General features: G+C 51.0%; 1 protein-coding gene across 3 annotated transcripts in view; it reads right to left on the minus strand.

Annotated features, from left to right (window-relative positions):
* NPTN (neuroplastin) overlaps positions 1-763 on the minus strand; it is a 59,292-nt gene extending 58,529 nt beyond the window's left edge. Inside the window, exon 1 of one of the 3 annotated variants that reach the window (XM_030016369.2) lies at positions 502-763. In XM_030016369.2, the coding sequence (XP_029872229.1) occupies positions 502-589 (88 nt within the window). In that variant the 5' untranslated portion in view covers positions 590-763. The remainder of the gene's footprint in view (positions 1-501) is intronic. The other 2 variants (XM_030016370.2, XM_030016371.2) reach the window with 2 other exon arrangements.
* Between the last annotated feature and the right edge of the window lie 16,523 nt (positions 764-17,286).

Here is a 17,286-nt window from a genome sequence, read left to right on the forward strand (position 1 = left end):
CACTTGGCTGCAAACTCATCAGGGAGGAGGCATGCCGCGCTAGATTTAGCTCATGCTATCCTACAAGGAAGAGAGAAGGGTGTTTTTTTTTTTTTTTTTCCTCCTCCTTTTACGCTCCTATCAGAGGACCTCTTTAGTTGCTAAGGAACTACGGTTTTATTGCATTATAAATGATTTAAGGCAGCCCGGCAGATGCAGGTTTAGTAGGCGGGAGGAGATGTTCCATTTTACCGGCAGCACGAGACGCCTCAGGAGAAGCGCGCGGGGGGGGGGGGGGGGGGAGGAGAAACCGCCGCGGTGCGGCCCTGTCAGCCCCCCCCTTCTTCCCCTCAGGGATCCGAAAACACGGGGGGGGGGGGTGTCCCCCCAAACCCAGGGTCGGGGACAACACCCCCCCCCCCCCCCCCCCGGGCTGAGGGGACGGCCGCGAAGCCCAGGGTCGTCGTCGTCCCCCGCCGTAGCCGCCCCCACAGCAACGCGCCCCCCCCCCGCCGCTCTCACCGTTCTGCGCCGCGGCGGGTCCCGGTAGAAGCGCGGCCGTCACCAGCAGCAACGAGAGGGCAGCGGGGAGCGGCCCGGAGCGCGGCATCCTCCTGTTCCGCGGCCGGGGAGGGGAAGCAGGAGGAGGAAGGGAGCGGCGGAGGAGAGAGGGGAGGGGAGGGGGGGGTGAGGCGGGCGGCGGGAGCGAACCGGCTCCGGCTCCGTCCTTCTCCGCCGACCTCCTACCGCAGCGCACCACCCGCTCTCGCGACGCCGCCGCCGCCGCCGCCTCTCGCGAGATTTGGCCGGGGGCGCCGGGGGTGTGTGTGGCGAGGCGGGGGGGGGTGTCACGCGTCAAGCAGCCCGCCCCCCCCCCCCTTTCCCTCCCCTCCCCTCAGCCGCCATGTTGTCGCCGTTCCCTGAGGCCCCGCGGTCTCCTTTCCTGAGGCGCTGAGCTCCCCGGGGCGGCGGCGGGCTGCCCGGGCCTCGCACCGGCGCTGAGGGTTTCGCCTGAGGCGGTGGTCCCCTCAGGGGGGCTGGGGGTGGCATGGCGGAAGGGGGGGGGGGGGGGGGAGTCCATCCCGCTGGCGGGAAAGGTGCGGTGTGAGGAGCACCGCACGCCTCTTCGCTTCTGTTCTTCGTGGGCTTAAAATGCCGGCAGATGGAGGGGAAGGCAGGCCAAGGGCCAGTACTTTGGCTCCAGTCAGAGTTGCAGGGGTAGTTAAGGAGTTTTACGTGCCCGTCTGCAGGGGCTGGGGGCGTTGGAAGAATGCAAAATCCACCCCAAAGGGCTCAGCTTTAGGTCCACACACCCATGACAGACTGAAATTACTTTAAACGCCATTTTATCAATCACTGCTACTCGTTTATATAAAAAAATAAAATCGTTAATGTGGTTTTTTTCAAGGGCCCTACCCTTTTTGCACAGGTCGGAAACCAAGGAAGGTGTTTGCCCCAGGTTAGTGGTGGAGTTGCGGGCAGAAAAAGCAAAAAGCTCACTTGCAGTTCACCAGACCTGTCAAGCATCTCCAAAAATGACGGCTGATGAGCTTTGGGCAGGTTTTCTCTTTATTTTCCTGTCTGTAAAACACAGATACCAGGTCAGATCTACTCCTTACACTCTGGTTGCTTTGTGCTGCGCTGGTGACCTGAGCTGATGGTAAGCCCAGTGTCGCTATTTAAGCTGGATTTCTGACTGCTCTCCCTCATGGGATGGCACAACTGGCTGGAGCCTGCTGCTGAATGCTTGTCGCTCTGACGCGCATCCAAAGCAGGGAGATACAAGAGTTGCAGGAGACCGTGGGACAGACCAGCAGAGAAGGATGCCAGAAAAAAAAAAAAAAGCAGAAAATCTCTCAAAAACAGATATTCTGCTTTCTGCCAAGTCCTCTCTTTCCAATCTTCTGCAGGCATTCGTGAACCCACAACGGGGCGGACTGGAGGAGTGGGCGCAGCACCTGCTTGCCTTGTGGTGGTAACATCCAAAACAGTCGTAATTCCTCGCACCACACTACCACTGCAGTGAGAGCTTGTTTGACCAGGGCACAGCCTGCAGCGGCTGCACAGATTGTGCCCTTGCTCCCCCTCTTCCCTCAAAGCAGCCGCTTGACTTTGCATCCCACATCCTTTACCCTGGCCTGGTAATTCTCAGCTGATCATAAGCAAACAGACTCAGAGTCCTTTTACTGTTGTTGTGACTCAAAACACTGAAAAGGAGGATCAGACACACCTTTTTCACGAAGACCCTGCTGCTCGCTTGAAGCCAGTGAAATTGCTGATCGAGCACTTCAGGATTTCCAGGATGATCCTGAGCTTAACGACTGCAGCTTCACAGGGATGAGGTCACATGTGAGAAGCATTTGGGCACGTGCTAGTGCTGTAATAATCCTGGCTGCCCCTAACTCTCCAAGGATGCCGTGGTGCTAGATTTGATGTGCATCAGATATTCCACTGCGCCGTGTATCCTGCGCTGGAGAATTTCCATGGTGCATTTCCATGACTCACTATTCATGCCAGCTGAATTATCTGTGACACTACTTTTTGTTTTCTTGCCGTGGTGCAGAAACATCCTCTTTTTCCCTCTCTGTGGGACAGTTCTGACAGTAGCCCTTGCAAACCAGAAGGAATGGGCAAAAAGATCCAGAAATTAGGGTTTCACACGGTGGTGTCCTCCTTTCTGCTTTTTGCATGCTGTTTTGCCTGCTGAATATTAGCTCCAGAGGATTTTGCTGTAACTCTCCTTTTTGCAAACACCCACTCGGTAGTAGGCCTTACCTACACTCGACTGTTTTCCAAGTTTGGAACTAGTTAGCGCTGTACTTGCCTCTCAGCATGGTTTGTATCTGCACAGTAATACTTGTTTCGTAACCATGGCAGCTCACAGTGACTCATGCTGCCAGAGGCCTGGGCCGAAGTTAGCAGAAGGCTTTTTTTTTTTTTTTTCTCCTCTGTAACCAGCTCAGCACACTGTTGTTTTGCTAGATCTTCTCCCTATAATTGCATAACTCACCCATCACATTCGCATTCCTCTGGCTCTATCCTGGGGACAACCCTGGGACACACTGCCCTGCTTACCACTGGTTTCACCCTGGTGCAGGTGCTCACCGTGAGCTTCGCTCTGCCAGAGCGTGGAGCCGCGGCTGCTGGGGTTTCCCTCAAAGGCTCTGATCGGAGATGGTTACCCAGAACGGTTAACAAAGGCACTGCACAGACTGAGCTAACCTGTGGGTTTGTGGTTGTCGCAGAGGTGCTGTGAACATGCAACACAAGAAACCAAAGCAGAAGATTGCCATGGCCAGAAGAGGACTATGCTGGCGGGCCTGATCTGAAGCTTGCTGTTGCCTTCAAGAGCCTTTTGGGGAACATAAACAGGATTCCTACAGATCCCTAATACATATAGTGAGATCTCTTGCTGCCATACTCAGGTATCCAGCCATGGCTGGTAGGGGGTAAAAACCTGTTATTTTACCATGCATGAGTGCATCCTCTTGCAACAGGTTGCACTCATTGTGGAGCTGTGGAGAAAAAGAGGATTTACCAGCAATGGATTCAACATAGTGGCTTGGTAGTGAGGAAACAGGTTTCTTACAAAGGCTGGTATTCCACCAGACTGAGTCTTTACAGCCTTACAGGTGATGTGCTATGCTTACAGGGGTACGGCAATTCCTGACCTCATGAGTGGCAAGGGGAACTCAGACGCGTCAAAGTTTCCAAATACAGTAACTCAACCCCCCTGCATTTTCCCTTCAATCAAGACCCATCTTCTTTTCACCTGGGATGTCTCAGTTTTGATTATTCTCTGATTATTCCTTAGGACTTTGGCAAAAGCAGGACAGAAAATCTTGGATTCAAAACAAGCAAAGAGGAAGAAAAAAACCCCATAATCAGCAGCAAATTTAGGAAAGAGTTTCAGTTCTCTCATTGCAGAGCAGTAAAGAGGCATCATCCTTTTTTCTGTATGATCTTTGAGCCTGTCTTCTTGCAACTGGAAATGTTTAAGAGAGCTGTTATTTCAATGTATTTATTGATACGCTTTGGCACTTGAAGCTTTGCCTCTAGAAGTCTCACTTGCAGTCACCTTCTTTTAAATCTATTATTGGCAAGTTGAAAATGTAGGGTAGAGCATGAAACGCTCGCTGATGTCTGGCAGTGCAACTGAGCTATTGCAGCTGTTCTCAGGGCTGAGAAACGCTGAATAATGTCAGTTAATACTTTGAGGGCGATATGCTAGGGAAAACACAGATCTATATCCAACAGGCTCAAATCAGCTTCTAGACAGACACAGGCACGCAGTGTATTTGCAAACCAGGATGCCTCGGCACTGTAAGACTGCATTAAGTGCATGATCAAGATAACGTGCTGTGTTTGTTTTGTGTGTGCAGGGGAGAGATGAATGAGCCAACACAAAACAATACATGTGTGCATTTATATACATTATATAAGGCCAGCCAGACTCAAACTCCCAAACTCAAACCTGTTGGCCCTTGGCGGTCCTTGCCTGCCTTGCAGCGTGGCAGAGGTGTGCAGCTCTGCAGCAATCGATACTGCTGGAAGTAAAGCATCCCAAGAGGTAGCTCTGCCCTTTGGGTTATACGTATGATTAATGTACATTTATCTCCCCAAAGGCACAACGGCAGGCGGGGAACACCATTAACCTAATCAGATAACAGAATGGAGCCACCAGACAGAGGTGACACCCATCCCAGTGAGTCACCAGAAAGGCTCACTGGCTCTTCTCACAGACAGTGGTGTGCTGCACAGGGGAATCCTTACAAACTTTCATCCTACATAGCCAGAGAAATATTGAACTGAAAAAGTAGCACTCTGAGGAATGAGAGGCAAAGGAAAAGCTTCTAAAATCATAGAGAAATGGGCTTTCTGAAAAAAAGAGGAAACTTCCCAGGGTAGTAATAAGAAAAGACTATAGATGTGCTTTCTTATTTTGCAGAAAGCTGGCCTTACACATCTCAACCCCACTGGGTAATGGCAGTTTGGTTATTTCAAGCAATCTCCCATCCTCCTACATGTTCAAATGTTCTTGTCAGAACTGGTCAAAATGTTTTAACAGATTTTTTTTTTTTTTTTTTCTGCCGAGAAGAAATGTCTTTTCACACAAAACAAACATTGTGACAGAAAGGGTAATTTTGGTCAGAATGATTTATAATGTAAACAAAGAGTCCAATGAGAAATACCAGCATATTTGATTTCATCTTTGTTATGACAGAAATCTGAAGTTCGTCTAACCTTATTTTCTGCAGAAAAGGAGAAAGAAGGACAAAAAAGTGTTTTTTTCCCTCTCTGACCCAACCCTAAAGTTATTTCTCTTAACTGAAAGTTTTTCATCCAGCTCAGCCATGCAGTAATGTTTTTCTCCACCCATTTTTTTTTTTTTTAGACAACTGGGTCCAATAGCTTAGTTTCCAGTTACAGATGCACAAGAGCTATTCTCTGACCTCTTTATCCCAAGGAAAGGGATTATGTTATCCTGCTCTCATTGGGAGCAGCCACAGGCAGGATGCACGGGGACAGCCACGCTGCACCCCAACTCGCTCTCACACACTGTGGGCCCCAGCAAGAGGCCTCCAAGAAGGCACAGGGGAAAACCTGAACATCTGGAGCAATTTGCATGACACAAAGGTGAAGTCGTGGATGATGCCATCAGAAGTAGACGGCAGGTGGCACCCATGGATTAGCGCAGGGCTTGCTCAGGGTGAGCACGAGCCAGGCTGGGCAATGCCTGCATCTAGGGTTTAGCTTCATCTTGTTGAAAAGGTAGAAGAGCAGGGAAGTGGGCTCTTTTGATTGCGTGCAGGGACATTTCTGTGTCCTGTGTGGGGTGGCCTGGGGCACTTTAACACTCAGGCTGTTCCCATCACATTTTGTTAGCCTAGGGATCAGGCTTGGCTTTGGTCAAGTGGTGCCCACAGCAAGCAGGGGTATTGTGCCACGAAGCAGCAAGGGCACTGCTCCCAAAGGGATGGGGAAGCAATGGAGACACCACGGCTGGCCAGGAAGGACGGGCCCCAAGATACCTGAGTAAGGAGAGCAGGAGGCAGCCAGGGTCAGCTAGGAGTCCCAATCATCAGGTATGTTCACAGCAATAAGGTAGGCTTGAGATCAAGCTGAGAAATTAATCCACAGGTCAGGATTGATCCTGGTGAGAGCAACCAGGGTCAGACGCAGCCAGGTGATCCCTAGGCAGGTCCAAGGTAACAAAACAGACCTGAGTTCAAGCTGGGCAATCAATCTGGATCAGGATTCAGATCAACAGGACCCACAGTTAGATACAAGTTGAACTAGAGACCAGCACCCCAGAAGCACAGCTCAAATGAGGACTGAGGGCTCTGGGCTCAGCTTAAATGGGCTCCCAAGCCCATGGGCAGGTGTGGGTGGGAGTCCCAGGTGGGGATGTTCAGGGACGTTAGTGCCCCCAGGACCTGTCACCCGGCCTGCAGGCGTAGGTTGCTCAAGAGGTAGAAGAGCTTGTGCCATCCCCAAGGCGCTGCACGCTGTTTTTTACATCAAGGGACACCTCAGTGAGCCACATGGTCCCTCCTCTGCTTGTCAGGCCTGTATTTGGCCGTGCCATCTGGCTCTCTGCTCTTCCCTCCTGGGCTCATGATTCCAGGTCCCCGCTCCCCTGCGACGTGCGTCTCTTCCTGAAGGAGCACCCACATACAGCCATCGCTGTGGGGGTGCTCAAGCCTGGTTTTGGGGGGGCTGGAGGCAGCCCAGTGACCCAAACGTTGATGACAGCTGTGCTATCATGGCTTCGCATCGACCGCAGTCCTCCCGCTGCCTCCCCCTGGGTCCCAGCCGCGTGCGGCCAACCAGGCAGAAACGCCAATACGTTTGACTAAACACCGATGATTAAAATGAAATGAAGACGATCAGGCTTGGATCGTTGTGGTGACAACAGAGGGAACAGCCCAGCTAGGAGTTCGTTACCGAGCTGACAAACAACAGCCTACGGCAGCACAGGTTGCTCGTGATGGTGGGCAGTGGGGGGGTCACGCGTGTCGCAGGTGCTGGTTATCGTATCTATTGTACGTCATGCTTATTTTCAGCATCCCCTGCAGGTCATCCTTTACCAGCTAAATCAAAATTAAAGGTATTAGCCGGCCTTTAAAGTATGGTAAGTGAAACAATTAGATACAATTTTCCTAATCCTGTGTGATGCAGGTCAGATTAGACAGGTGGGTTTTTCTAGCCTTAATGGCTCTCTTGGCTTTCTCTGGTCAGGCTTTCTGAGGTGGGGCTGTCGGTGCTGGCCTGCGGCACTTTTATTTTAGCCAATGATGCAATGGCTTAATAAAAATGATTTGATGAAACCTGAGGCTCCTTTCTCCCTTGAGAGTATGACACCTAAAATAAATACCAGTCATGAGAAAGAATTGCATAAAGCTATGCAGGCACTAATAGGCTTTAATGGCCTTGAGCAGCTTCACCTGGGACCCTCACCCACACACCTCCCTCTTCCCATTGCTCCATATAAGCTCAGAGCCAGGTAGTTCCTCTTGGTTTAAGCTGGAGTGTGGGTGAGTCTATCCTAGCTTGGGCTCTTGGACTGGCCTTTCTGGGGTGGGATCTACATATCTCTTGTAGTTAGCCCTATCTTCTGTCTTGCTGCTCCAGGATGGACCCCCAACACAAGCATCTTCCCTGGGGCTGCTTGGGTCGTGCAGGATGCTTTGTGTTGGTGAGGTTCCTGCCTGTGCTGTGGTCACCTTTGTCTCTTCGTTCAATCCTACTGCTGATGCTCCCTGGCACTTAGAGATGGCAGTGGGTTTGATGTCATTAAAGGCCAACTTTTCTCCTGCTGGAAGAGGAGGGATGGTGCATGGTGCAGCTGAAAACCTTCTAGAACATTACCTGTGATGTGCAATCTAGATCCAGAAACTTCCTTGCAGGTGACTGAGGATAGCTGAAGTGCTTGAGTAAACTGGAATAGCCAAAAAGCATCTGTTTATAACCCCCAAGAACGGGATTCAGGGCTGGGGCTGTGTTGGTCAGTGCTGAGGCCTGGAAATGAGCTAAACTGGGAGAATTGGGGGTTTCTTGTGGAGGCTTTAGGCTGTGTGTGTGTTGGGCATAATATTTAGGCTTCAGACCTTTTTGCACCTTTGAGAAACAAAAGCTACTGAGGAAGCTGTGGTGGAGAGGGCTTGGGAAGAGCTTCTGGATGCAAATGCAAAAAGAAAAGCAGCTTCTGAGCAGAAGAATTTTTTATCAAGAGAAGAAAATGAACAATGGGGGATAGCAGTGAGTGACCATGGGCTCAGCTGAATATCTTCAGTATCTCACCTACAAATGCTTGGAGGAGTGTCAATAGGGGAGGTTTAATTGATGGCAAATGTTATTGCTGGTACAGAATTAGAGGCGCTCCAGACTGAGCAGGGAGGACTTTTACAGCAGTGAACAGATGAGCGTTATGAAAGATGACTATGATTCTTTGGGCATTTCTGGGTTAGATTGCAGTAAAATTGCAGCAAAAAGTAATTTTGCTTTAATCAACTCTATAACAAAGCCCCAACATAGGAAAGAGCAGAGGGCATCAGAAGATAGGAAATCGTCAGTATTGCTGGAGCTGAAAGATAAGATTGTACTCCCTACAGCTACACCAAAAGAAGATAAATTATCCATAGGGGCGATTCAGAAAGAAAATAACGTACAATTAAAGTTGTTTGAATTACAGTTTTAGGGAAGCACTGGTGGAGGAAAAAGCCAGTTTCAGTGGAAAGTCTGAAACCTCCTTCCCATGTGCTTTTAGAAAGTAGAACTAGTTTTGGAAAAAAAGATGATAAACTGGGCAGGGCAACCCTTAAAGAAGAGCAAAGGATGTGTTAAAAGGAATCTTATAGAGAGATGCTGAGCCTAGGTGATGTATGCATGGAAAGGGAACCAGCTCCGAGCTTGCCAGGAGTAAGAGGCGAGTCTGGGAAAGGCTGAAGAGTGGCAGGAAGGCTGGAAATCTCATCTCCGGAGGTCCTTGCCAGCAGTCCTGGCTGCTTTGCCTCTCAAAGCCTGTGGTTGGGTGGGTGGCGGAGGACGGCTGTGCTCCGGAAAGGCTGGGGTGCTAGAAGCAGAGGTGGGTGCTTGTGCAGCTGCGACCAAGAGCATCTCTTCACCCTCCATCCCCTGCCCAAGGTCTCCAGGCTCCAGCATGGGGCATTGTACCCCATGATGCTGGTGGGCTTTGAGAATGGTTCTCAAACTTCAGATAAACCTCAGTCCTGAGGCCATGTGGTCTCCAGAAAAAGCAGATGAGGAGGGTGCAGAGGTATGTGGTTATTTCAGGTTTCTGCTGACATCTGCCCTTCTTTGGGCTAGGTTTGAGTACAGTGCAAACAAACCACAGGCTAAAGGTTAAAAAAAAAAAAAACCCAAACAAAAAAGCTGCTAGAGGAGTGTGCTTGCATGAGCTCAAATAACTGTCCTGAAGCTACCCGTGTTCCTGATGTGGCTTTGCCTGGGCAGTTTGCTTGGGTGAGGCAGGGCAGGTAGGACCTGTAGCCACGTCCCCAGGTGGGTCCTGCTGTGGGTCGAGGGGGTCTGTGCTGCAAACCTCCCCTGAGGCTCATCAAGCTGCTGCAAAAGCGTGGGGGAATGAACAGCTGATCTTCAGTTTGTCGTGACAACATCTTTGCTTGGCTTTGTGAGTGGGAATCTCCTTGTGGGACTGTTCCTAAGCAGGCGGCAGGATATTTGGGAAAAAGTTGGTGTATCCTGTGCTGCAAGATCCCCTAAAAAGCTGATGGTTCCTCTTGCTGTCCCACCAGCCACCTGTCGAGGGGGCCCAGCTCCAAACAGATGGCAGTGGGGAGGACTGCGTTAGGGATAATGGTGTGAACGTGGCATCTTGTGCATGATATGTTTGACAAGTTGCCATGGGACAGCTGCAATTTATAAGCCTAAAGCATCAGCTGCAGACAAGCTTCGTAGTGACTTCTGCAGTTGCCATATTCCCTTCCTTGCTGGCAGCTGCCTTGGAGGAAGAGGAGAATGAGGAGGAGGAGGAGGATGATGATGGTGGTGCTGAGATGGAGGAGCTGCTTTGGGAAGGGCTTTTCTTGGAAAAAGCTCTGCTCTGTGCAGTACAGGGTGGGCTCCAAAAATGTGTGGGTGAGTCTGGAAATGTGGTGCACTAGCGCTCGGCTTCCTGAAATCAGCTGCTCTGGGAGCAGCAGCGTGGGGGTTATTCCCTCTCAAGGCTTCATTTTCCTTCAGATCATCCCTTTCCCACTGCTGTAATAACTCCTTCTCCTCTGTGACCTCTTGGGACAGCTATGGCACAGATTATGGCTAGGATGGAGCAGCTGATGGGCAGCCGGGGCATGTGCTGCTGTGCCAGCTGGCTGCCACCTTGGGCTGTGTGCGTTGCTCTGACTCCTTCTGCTGAATTTCTACCCAAGCTGGTAGAAACCAAACCACCCCTTAGGCTTTGACCTCATTTCAGACTTAGGTAAAGTTTGCTAGTGCATTCCTGGGGAGAAGAGGGACAGCCAGCAATGCGATCAGCACTTAGTTTCCCTAGGAAACTGAGCTTAAAAGGGGTATTTGTTGTGTCCAACAGCAGGGACGCTAATGGAATCGTGGTCCCTTTACTTTAGGGATGCTGCTGTGCTGTAGAGGTTTTTGCTGGAGCAGTGGGGTGCTGTGCAGGAGAGGTCCGGGCTGTGTGTCCGTCTGCAGGCTGACAGCAGGCTCTGCCTTAGGAGCTCACACAGCAGATGGTGAGCAACGACTGGGTGGTGGAGGCTGCCAAACGAGACCTGCCACCCATGGCTCTGCCAGGTCCTGCATGGTCTCTGGTGGGCATCTCCCAGGCAGGAGCTGAGGTCCGAAGAGTATTAGGTTGTAATGCAGCCTCAGACTCCCCACTGTTTACATCAAGTCAGCCCCATGGATGGTTAAGGTTATATTTTTGGGGGGAATAGCATAAAGCTTGGCATTAGCTCAGTCGTGCTCTACAATAAGGTTTGGCCAACTTCACATACCTTGTAATTGTAAATAGAAGTGTTGAATCAACCATTAAGAGTTTGCATTAAGAGTCTGTGCAGCTTTTAGGCAAACCTGGTATTTCTGCACACAAATTGGGAGCAGCATGTATCCTTTGCAGCTTACCTTGTATGTAAGCGGGTCAAGTACCTAATGGGCCAGGCATGGTTTGTTTTTCAGCGGAGCGAGATCTTTTGAACTTCTGCATGGCTGGACTGTGGTGTCACTGCTTTCCTAGGGATGTGGTGATCCCGTCCTGCAGTGCTGTGGCTCCACTTTGGCACTGCCCAGGTATTTATTCTGCTTGATTTCCTTTGCGCGTGCACTAGAGGTTGGCTGTGCTGTTGCTGCTGTGCTGCCTACATGGAGTTTGCTTATTGTTGCAACGTGGGGTTTTGAATTTATTGAAGAAAACACCTTAAGCAAAGGCTTTAGAGATAAAACTTTTTTTTTAAATAGTGACTTGATGAAAGCCATAGTGAAAGTAATCTTACAGGGGTGTTACTGGGGAAGAGAAAAGCCTTGTGACTTTTCTCTGGTAAGAAAATACCTTGCTAATATTTACAGATAGCTAGCCTGCTCTGAACTGAATTAATTTCCTGGGAAATCAAAATGCAGTACATGCTTTGTAACTGAACCAGAAAACCCTGCACTCCTGTCTGCTTTTCTATGAACAGGCAATTTGTCTGGTGTGGTCAGGAGATGGAGCCCATGACGCAGCGATGATGCGTCTTGGGACACTGGGTAAACTGCTTGCTAGCGATGATGGCAAGCAGGTAGGAGGTGGCCATGTGGCAGTGTTTGGAAAGCTGCATCTGGTTGTTGTCATTGGAAAGCAATGAAAGCTGTGGGGGTTAATATATCCATCAGGTAAGTCGGGGAAATGCATGGATGTGACCTTTGAGACATCCCTGCTGTGAAATTCCTCCTGCCTCTTCCATGTGAAATTGGGGAGGGAGCTGCCAGTGCTATGGGACCTTCACCCCAAGTTAGGGTGGACTCTGCAGCTTCCCATTTCTGCCCCCACCTCTGGCTCAGTCTACATTAAAGAGGACGCATGGCAGGACCAGAGCTGGGGTGTCCAGTGGTCCCAGTCACTTGCAGGACAGAGAGATGCCTTTTGCAAAGCTGTCGGTTGTGATGGGTTGACCCTGGCTGATTGCCAGGTGCCCACCAAAGCCGTTCTATCACTCCCCCTCCTCAGCTGGACAGGGGAGAGAAAATATAACAAAGAGCTTGTGGGTCGAGATAAGGACAGGAGAGATATCACTCATCACTTACCGTCACGGGCAAAACAGACTCAACTTAGGGAAATTAACTCACTTTATTACAAATCAACCAGAGTAGGGTAATGAGAAATAAAACCGAATCTCAGAACACCTTCCCTCCACCCCTCCCTTCTTCCCGGGCACAACTTCACTCCCGGCTTCTTTACCAACCCCCCCCCAGCGGCACAGGGGGACGGGGATGGGGTTTACGGTCAGTTCATCACACGTTGTTTTCTGCCGCTTCATCCTCCTCAGGGGGAGGACTCATCACACTCTTCCCTGCTCCAACGTGGGGTCCCACCCACGGGAGACAGTCCTCCACGAACTTCTCCAACGTGGGCCCTTCCCACGGGCTGCAGTTCTTCACGAACTGCTCCAGCATGGGTCCTTTCCACGGTGTGCAGTCCTTCAGGCACAGACTGCTCCAGCGTGGGTCCCCCACGGGGTCACAAGTCCTGCCAGAAAACCTGCTCCGTGGGCTCCTCTCTCCACAGATCCGCAGGTCCTGCCAGGAACCTGCTCCAGCGCAGGGTTCCCACGGTGTCACAGCCTCCTTCGGGAAACCCACCTGCTCCGGCGTGGGGTCCTCCACGGGCTACAGGTGGATATCTGCTCCACCGTGGACCTCCATGGACTGCAGGGGGACAGCCTGCCTCACCATGGTCTTCACCACGGGCCGCAGGGGAATCTCTGCTCCGGCGCCTGGAGCATCTCCTCCCCCTCCTTCTTCACTGACCTTGGTGTCCGCAGAGTTGTTTCTCTTACATGTTCTCACTCCTCTCTCCGGCTGCCGAATCTGCCTGTCCCAACTTTTTTTTTTCCTTCTTAAAAATGTTATCACAGAGGCGTTACCACTATCGCTGATTGGCTCGGCCTTGGCCGGCGGCAGGTCCATCTTAGAGCCGGCTGGTATTGGCTCTCTCTCGAACACAGGGGAAACTTCCAGCAACTTCTTACAGAAGCCACCCCTGTAACCCCCCCCCGCTACCAAAACCTTGCCAGCAAAACCAATACATTGGTGCTGGACTTGGGGTGTTTCTCTGACCTCAGGTTTTGCAGGTGCAATGCTCCTGCCTGCTCCCTTCCAGGCTGGAGGAGGATGAGGGGGACAGGCCCTGGCTATCCCACTAAGAGGGTGGCTCTGGCACAGCAGAGGATACTGTGGGGGACAGATGAAGGCTCTGGTGATGCCTGGAGTTGAGCCCAGAGGAGTGATGCCTTTGGGGGGGGGGCAGTTCTCATATTTCTTAGATTTGGGAAAAAGCCCTTTTTTTTTTTCCTTCTTCATACTGTCCTTGCTGGCTGTTTGGTGATGCTGAGTCCCAGCTTCCCTTAGTCCAGTGGGGTTGCTGGAGAGCAGATGTGGTGGCTGGGCTGCAGGAGAGGTGCTTCATGCTGTAGATGCTGATGGCTACAGGGCTGGGTGTAAGGACTGGGGGATGCCTGGGAGGGATGTGGAAAGAAAGGGTGAGGAAAGGAGGAGGAAAAAAAGCCTAATTTTCTATGTCGGGGGGAGGGGAAGTCCTCTCCAAGGGCCTGGTGCACAGCTCAGTCTAACAGCTTACTCTGTCCCTGTGTGCCTGAAAGGCAATGCAGCTGAAACAAAGAGGAGCCTTTTCATCCTGTGGTGTCTGCTCTAAGGCAGGCTGCAGAAAAACCTCTGCAAACAAGGTAGCTTCATCTTCCTGCTCCTGAGAGGTCCTGTGTGAAGTGAGGAGGCAGGGAGTGACGTGGTTTTGGGGTGTCAATGGCAGACAGACATCCCTGGAGCCCAGATCTGGGCAAAACCCCCTTAATGTCCTCCAGCTCTGCTCTGGGGATTGGCCGGTCCCACCGAGGGTTTTGCCTGAACTGTGCCCAGCAGTGCAGAGGCAAGGTCTAGTGAAGGGATCCAGTGCAAGGATTACTTCACCACTGTTGCAAATTTAATAGCATTTTAAAAAATAAATGCCCTTGGGTCTGTGACTGGGAAGGCTGCGTGGGCTTGGCTGACTGTCGGGCACAGCAGGCAGATACCTGCCCTTGGCACGCATGTGTGTTGGGAGGGCTTTCCTGACATGGGCTTTCGTAAGCATTTTCCAGGGGGTGCAGACCCCCGTGTCGTGGGGTAATCCTGTGCTCGCTCTCCCTCGTTATGCCTTGCAAACCCCTCAGGGCAATTTCACAACAGTTTGGGCAAAACTAAGTAAAAGTTGTTGCAGTGCTGGCCCCTTTTCCCTACTCCACAGTGCATGCTCCCACCCCTTCCCTTGCACTGGGGCTCCCCAGTGTGAATTTGGGGTGCTGATCCCAATAAATTGTTAACTTTTCAAATAAAACTTGGCAAGATTGGTTCATGTGCAGTTGTGGGAGCACCAGCACTGGCAACTCAGACCTCTAGCACTTTCAGCTATTGCCATCCTGGGTCCCATCCAGATTTTAGGACAGATAAAGCCCCCCTGAATTTAGGGGGCAACCATTTGCGATAGCTGGTCTGAACTGAAGGACAGATGAAGGCTCCAAGACCCCATTTTGAGCATCTTCTGGTGGTGAGGACTTGCTGCGTCTGTGCTTGGGAAGGAGAGGGGAAAGGGCTGGTACGTACCTGGGTGCCACCGAGGTGCAGGATCAGGGCTTGGCCAGGCATCTGGGAACCCATCCTGATCTTGCTAGCATCCCACTGGGGTGGTTCTGCATCTGGAGTCCATTGCTGGGCTCTCTGCTTATGAATGACCCTTGTGTGCTGCAAAAAATGCTGAGCTTTCTCCAAAGCAGCCTCCTGCCACATGCACTGACCTAAAACATCTGTGCTTGGGCGGTGGCAAGTGACTCACCGTCCCCAGCCCTGACCCTGCATCTCGGGATGGCCACATCCAAAGTGTTTCAGACCTGCTTCTCCTGAGTGAGCAGGATTGAGGTTATCCAGATGCAGCCTCATCAAAAAAGGCTCGGGAGTCCCAGGTTAGCGTTGTGGTGATTGTTTTCTCTTGGGACTGGCTCACTGCTCTGCCTCTTGGTTCAAAGCAGCTTCAAAACCCCCTTCCTCCTCCTCCAGATCCTTTGCTTTTTGCCACTGTGATGTTCCTTGCACGCATTTGAGGCTGCAGCGAGAGGACCTGGAGCTTTTTTCTGTATGTCTGAGGATCCTGCAGTGGAGTAGCTGCGGCCGCTCACCCATAGATACAACACACCACTGTGTGGATGTGGCTGATGTTCAGTTCCAAGGTGCTCCAAAATGGATCATCGTGGCAACTTTTGGGGGATGGAAATCTGCACGTAGCCAAGGTGGGATTTACCCTCCACCCCCTGCCTTTTACTGAATCGGTCATGAAGATGATGTGTGCCAGATGCCCTGTGCTGGAAGGAAATACAGCAGATCCTCCTGGGCATTGCATATTTGATTTCTACGTTGTTAGCAGCTGGAAACTACTGGTGCTGTGCAGTATTTCCGTGCTATTGATGGGAGGAGAAGCAGCCATGCGAGCCTCCCTCGGATGTGCAGAGCTGACCTGCACGCTGCAGACACCTTGTTGGGAGGCTCCAGATTTCCCCTGGCACCTCCATCCATCCTCTCTGGCTATCCTTCTCCTCTTGATCAAATTCTGGCTGAGCATGAAATTAAACTTGCAAATTGCAGCCCTCTTCTTTGCTTTTCTATATTTTTGGGGGGTCATTATTATGCACATTTCTTATGCACATACCTTGGGTACTGCAGGGTTTGAGGAAGGAAAATTAGCCAAAAATAATCATTTGCGATGGAGATCATCTACTATTTAAATTCCTCCCCAGAAGCCCTTTCATTGTTAATTATAAGCAGACTTGCAAGCAGCATGGATTTTAATTTTTAGCTAGTTTTGATGTTGAAAACATGTTTTGTGCCTTTGTTTCCAAGCTCCTTAGTTTTTACTTTTTTCCTGTGTTTTAACACTAAGAAAGCTCCTGGTGCTCAGATGCTCACTTTGTATCTTCAAAGACTAACAGGAGTGCAGTTGCACTTGCAGTTAAGATATCAAAGCTGTGATGCTGCTTTTATCATGTGAACTGTTGGGAGAAAGGACAAAGTGATGAAGCTGTGATGGTGTGAAGCCCTGCCCTGGGCTGGGAGTGCTGGGATTTTGCGTCTTTTTTTGTGTCTTTGTGAAACCCTTGGGTTCCACCTGCAGTTTTAGGTTGCTGAGCTTTGATGCTGGAGATGCCCATGGACCTATTGTTCCCGGGAGAGGGAATAATTGCATGCAGAAGGTCCCTGCAACCCACTTGTCTCCCTGCTGCAGCATTGGGGGCTGATGGCTGGATCTTTTCCATTCAGCCCCCAAAAAGGTTGGGGACAATGGCGTTGACATGGCTCATGTCTGGTCTGCAGGAGTTCCTCAGCCAGAGCCAGCACAGGCTGGGATCAAGCAGCTGCTCTGCACATCCAGCAATACCCACGCTAGGCTGGGCACAGAAAGAGAAATCCTCTTGATTTGCAGGGCACATCTGCGAATCAAGCACAGGGCTCCTGATTTAGTTGCAGGCTTTTGAAGTATATTGGCTTCATCCTTTCTTGTTCTTGCTGCTGTCACCCACGGTGCCTGGGTCAAGGCATACCAGCTCTGTCACTGCAAAATCCTTCCTTGCCTGCAAGGGAGGAAAAAAAAAATCAAATGGTTTTAAATATAGCATGTTTTGGGTTATTTTTATTTGCTTTTTAATTTAAGCCCTGCAGGTTTCGTTGTTCCAGCTCTCCTCTGTAATCAAAAGGGTGAGGAGCTTCCTTTGCTCTGGAGCAATGAAAGACCCAAAACTCCCACGTGGGTACCTGGCTGTGGGGCACAGCCTGCAGCCACTGCCACCGGAGCCTCAGGGACACGGCGAGAGCTGCTGGTGCTGAGAGGCCCTCTGTGAAAACCAGGTTAAAAACAAGAAGCTGCTTCCTTTGGGGGAAACATCTGTTGTGTGTGTGCTGCTGAAAAATCGCCCTTGCAAAAAAACCCAGCCTGACTCCTTCCCAGTGCCCTGCTCTTCCTCCTCCTCTTCCTCCTTTCCTGCTGCGCTCCCTTTCCTGGTCTCAATCCTGATG

Source organism: Aquila chrysaetos, chromosome 5 (assembly GCF_900496995.4).
Source record: "Aquila chrysaetos chrysaetos chromosome 5, bAquChr1.4, whole genome shotgun sequence".
NCBI classification, from domain to species: Eukaryota; Metazoa; Chordata; class Aves; order Accipitriformes; family Accipitridae; genus Aquila; species Aquila chrysaetos.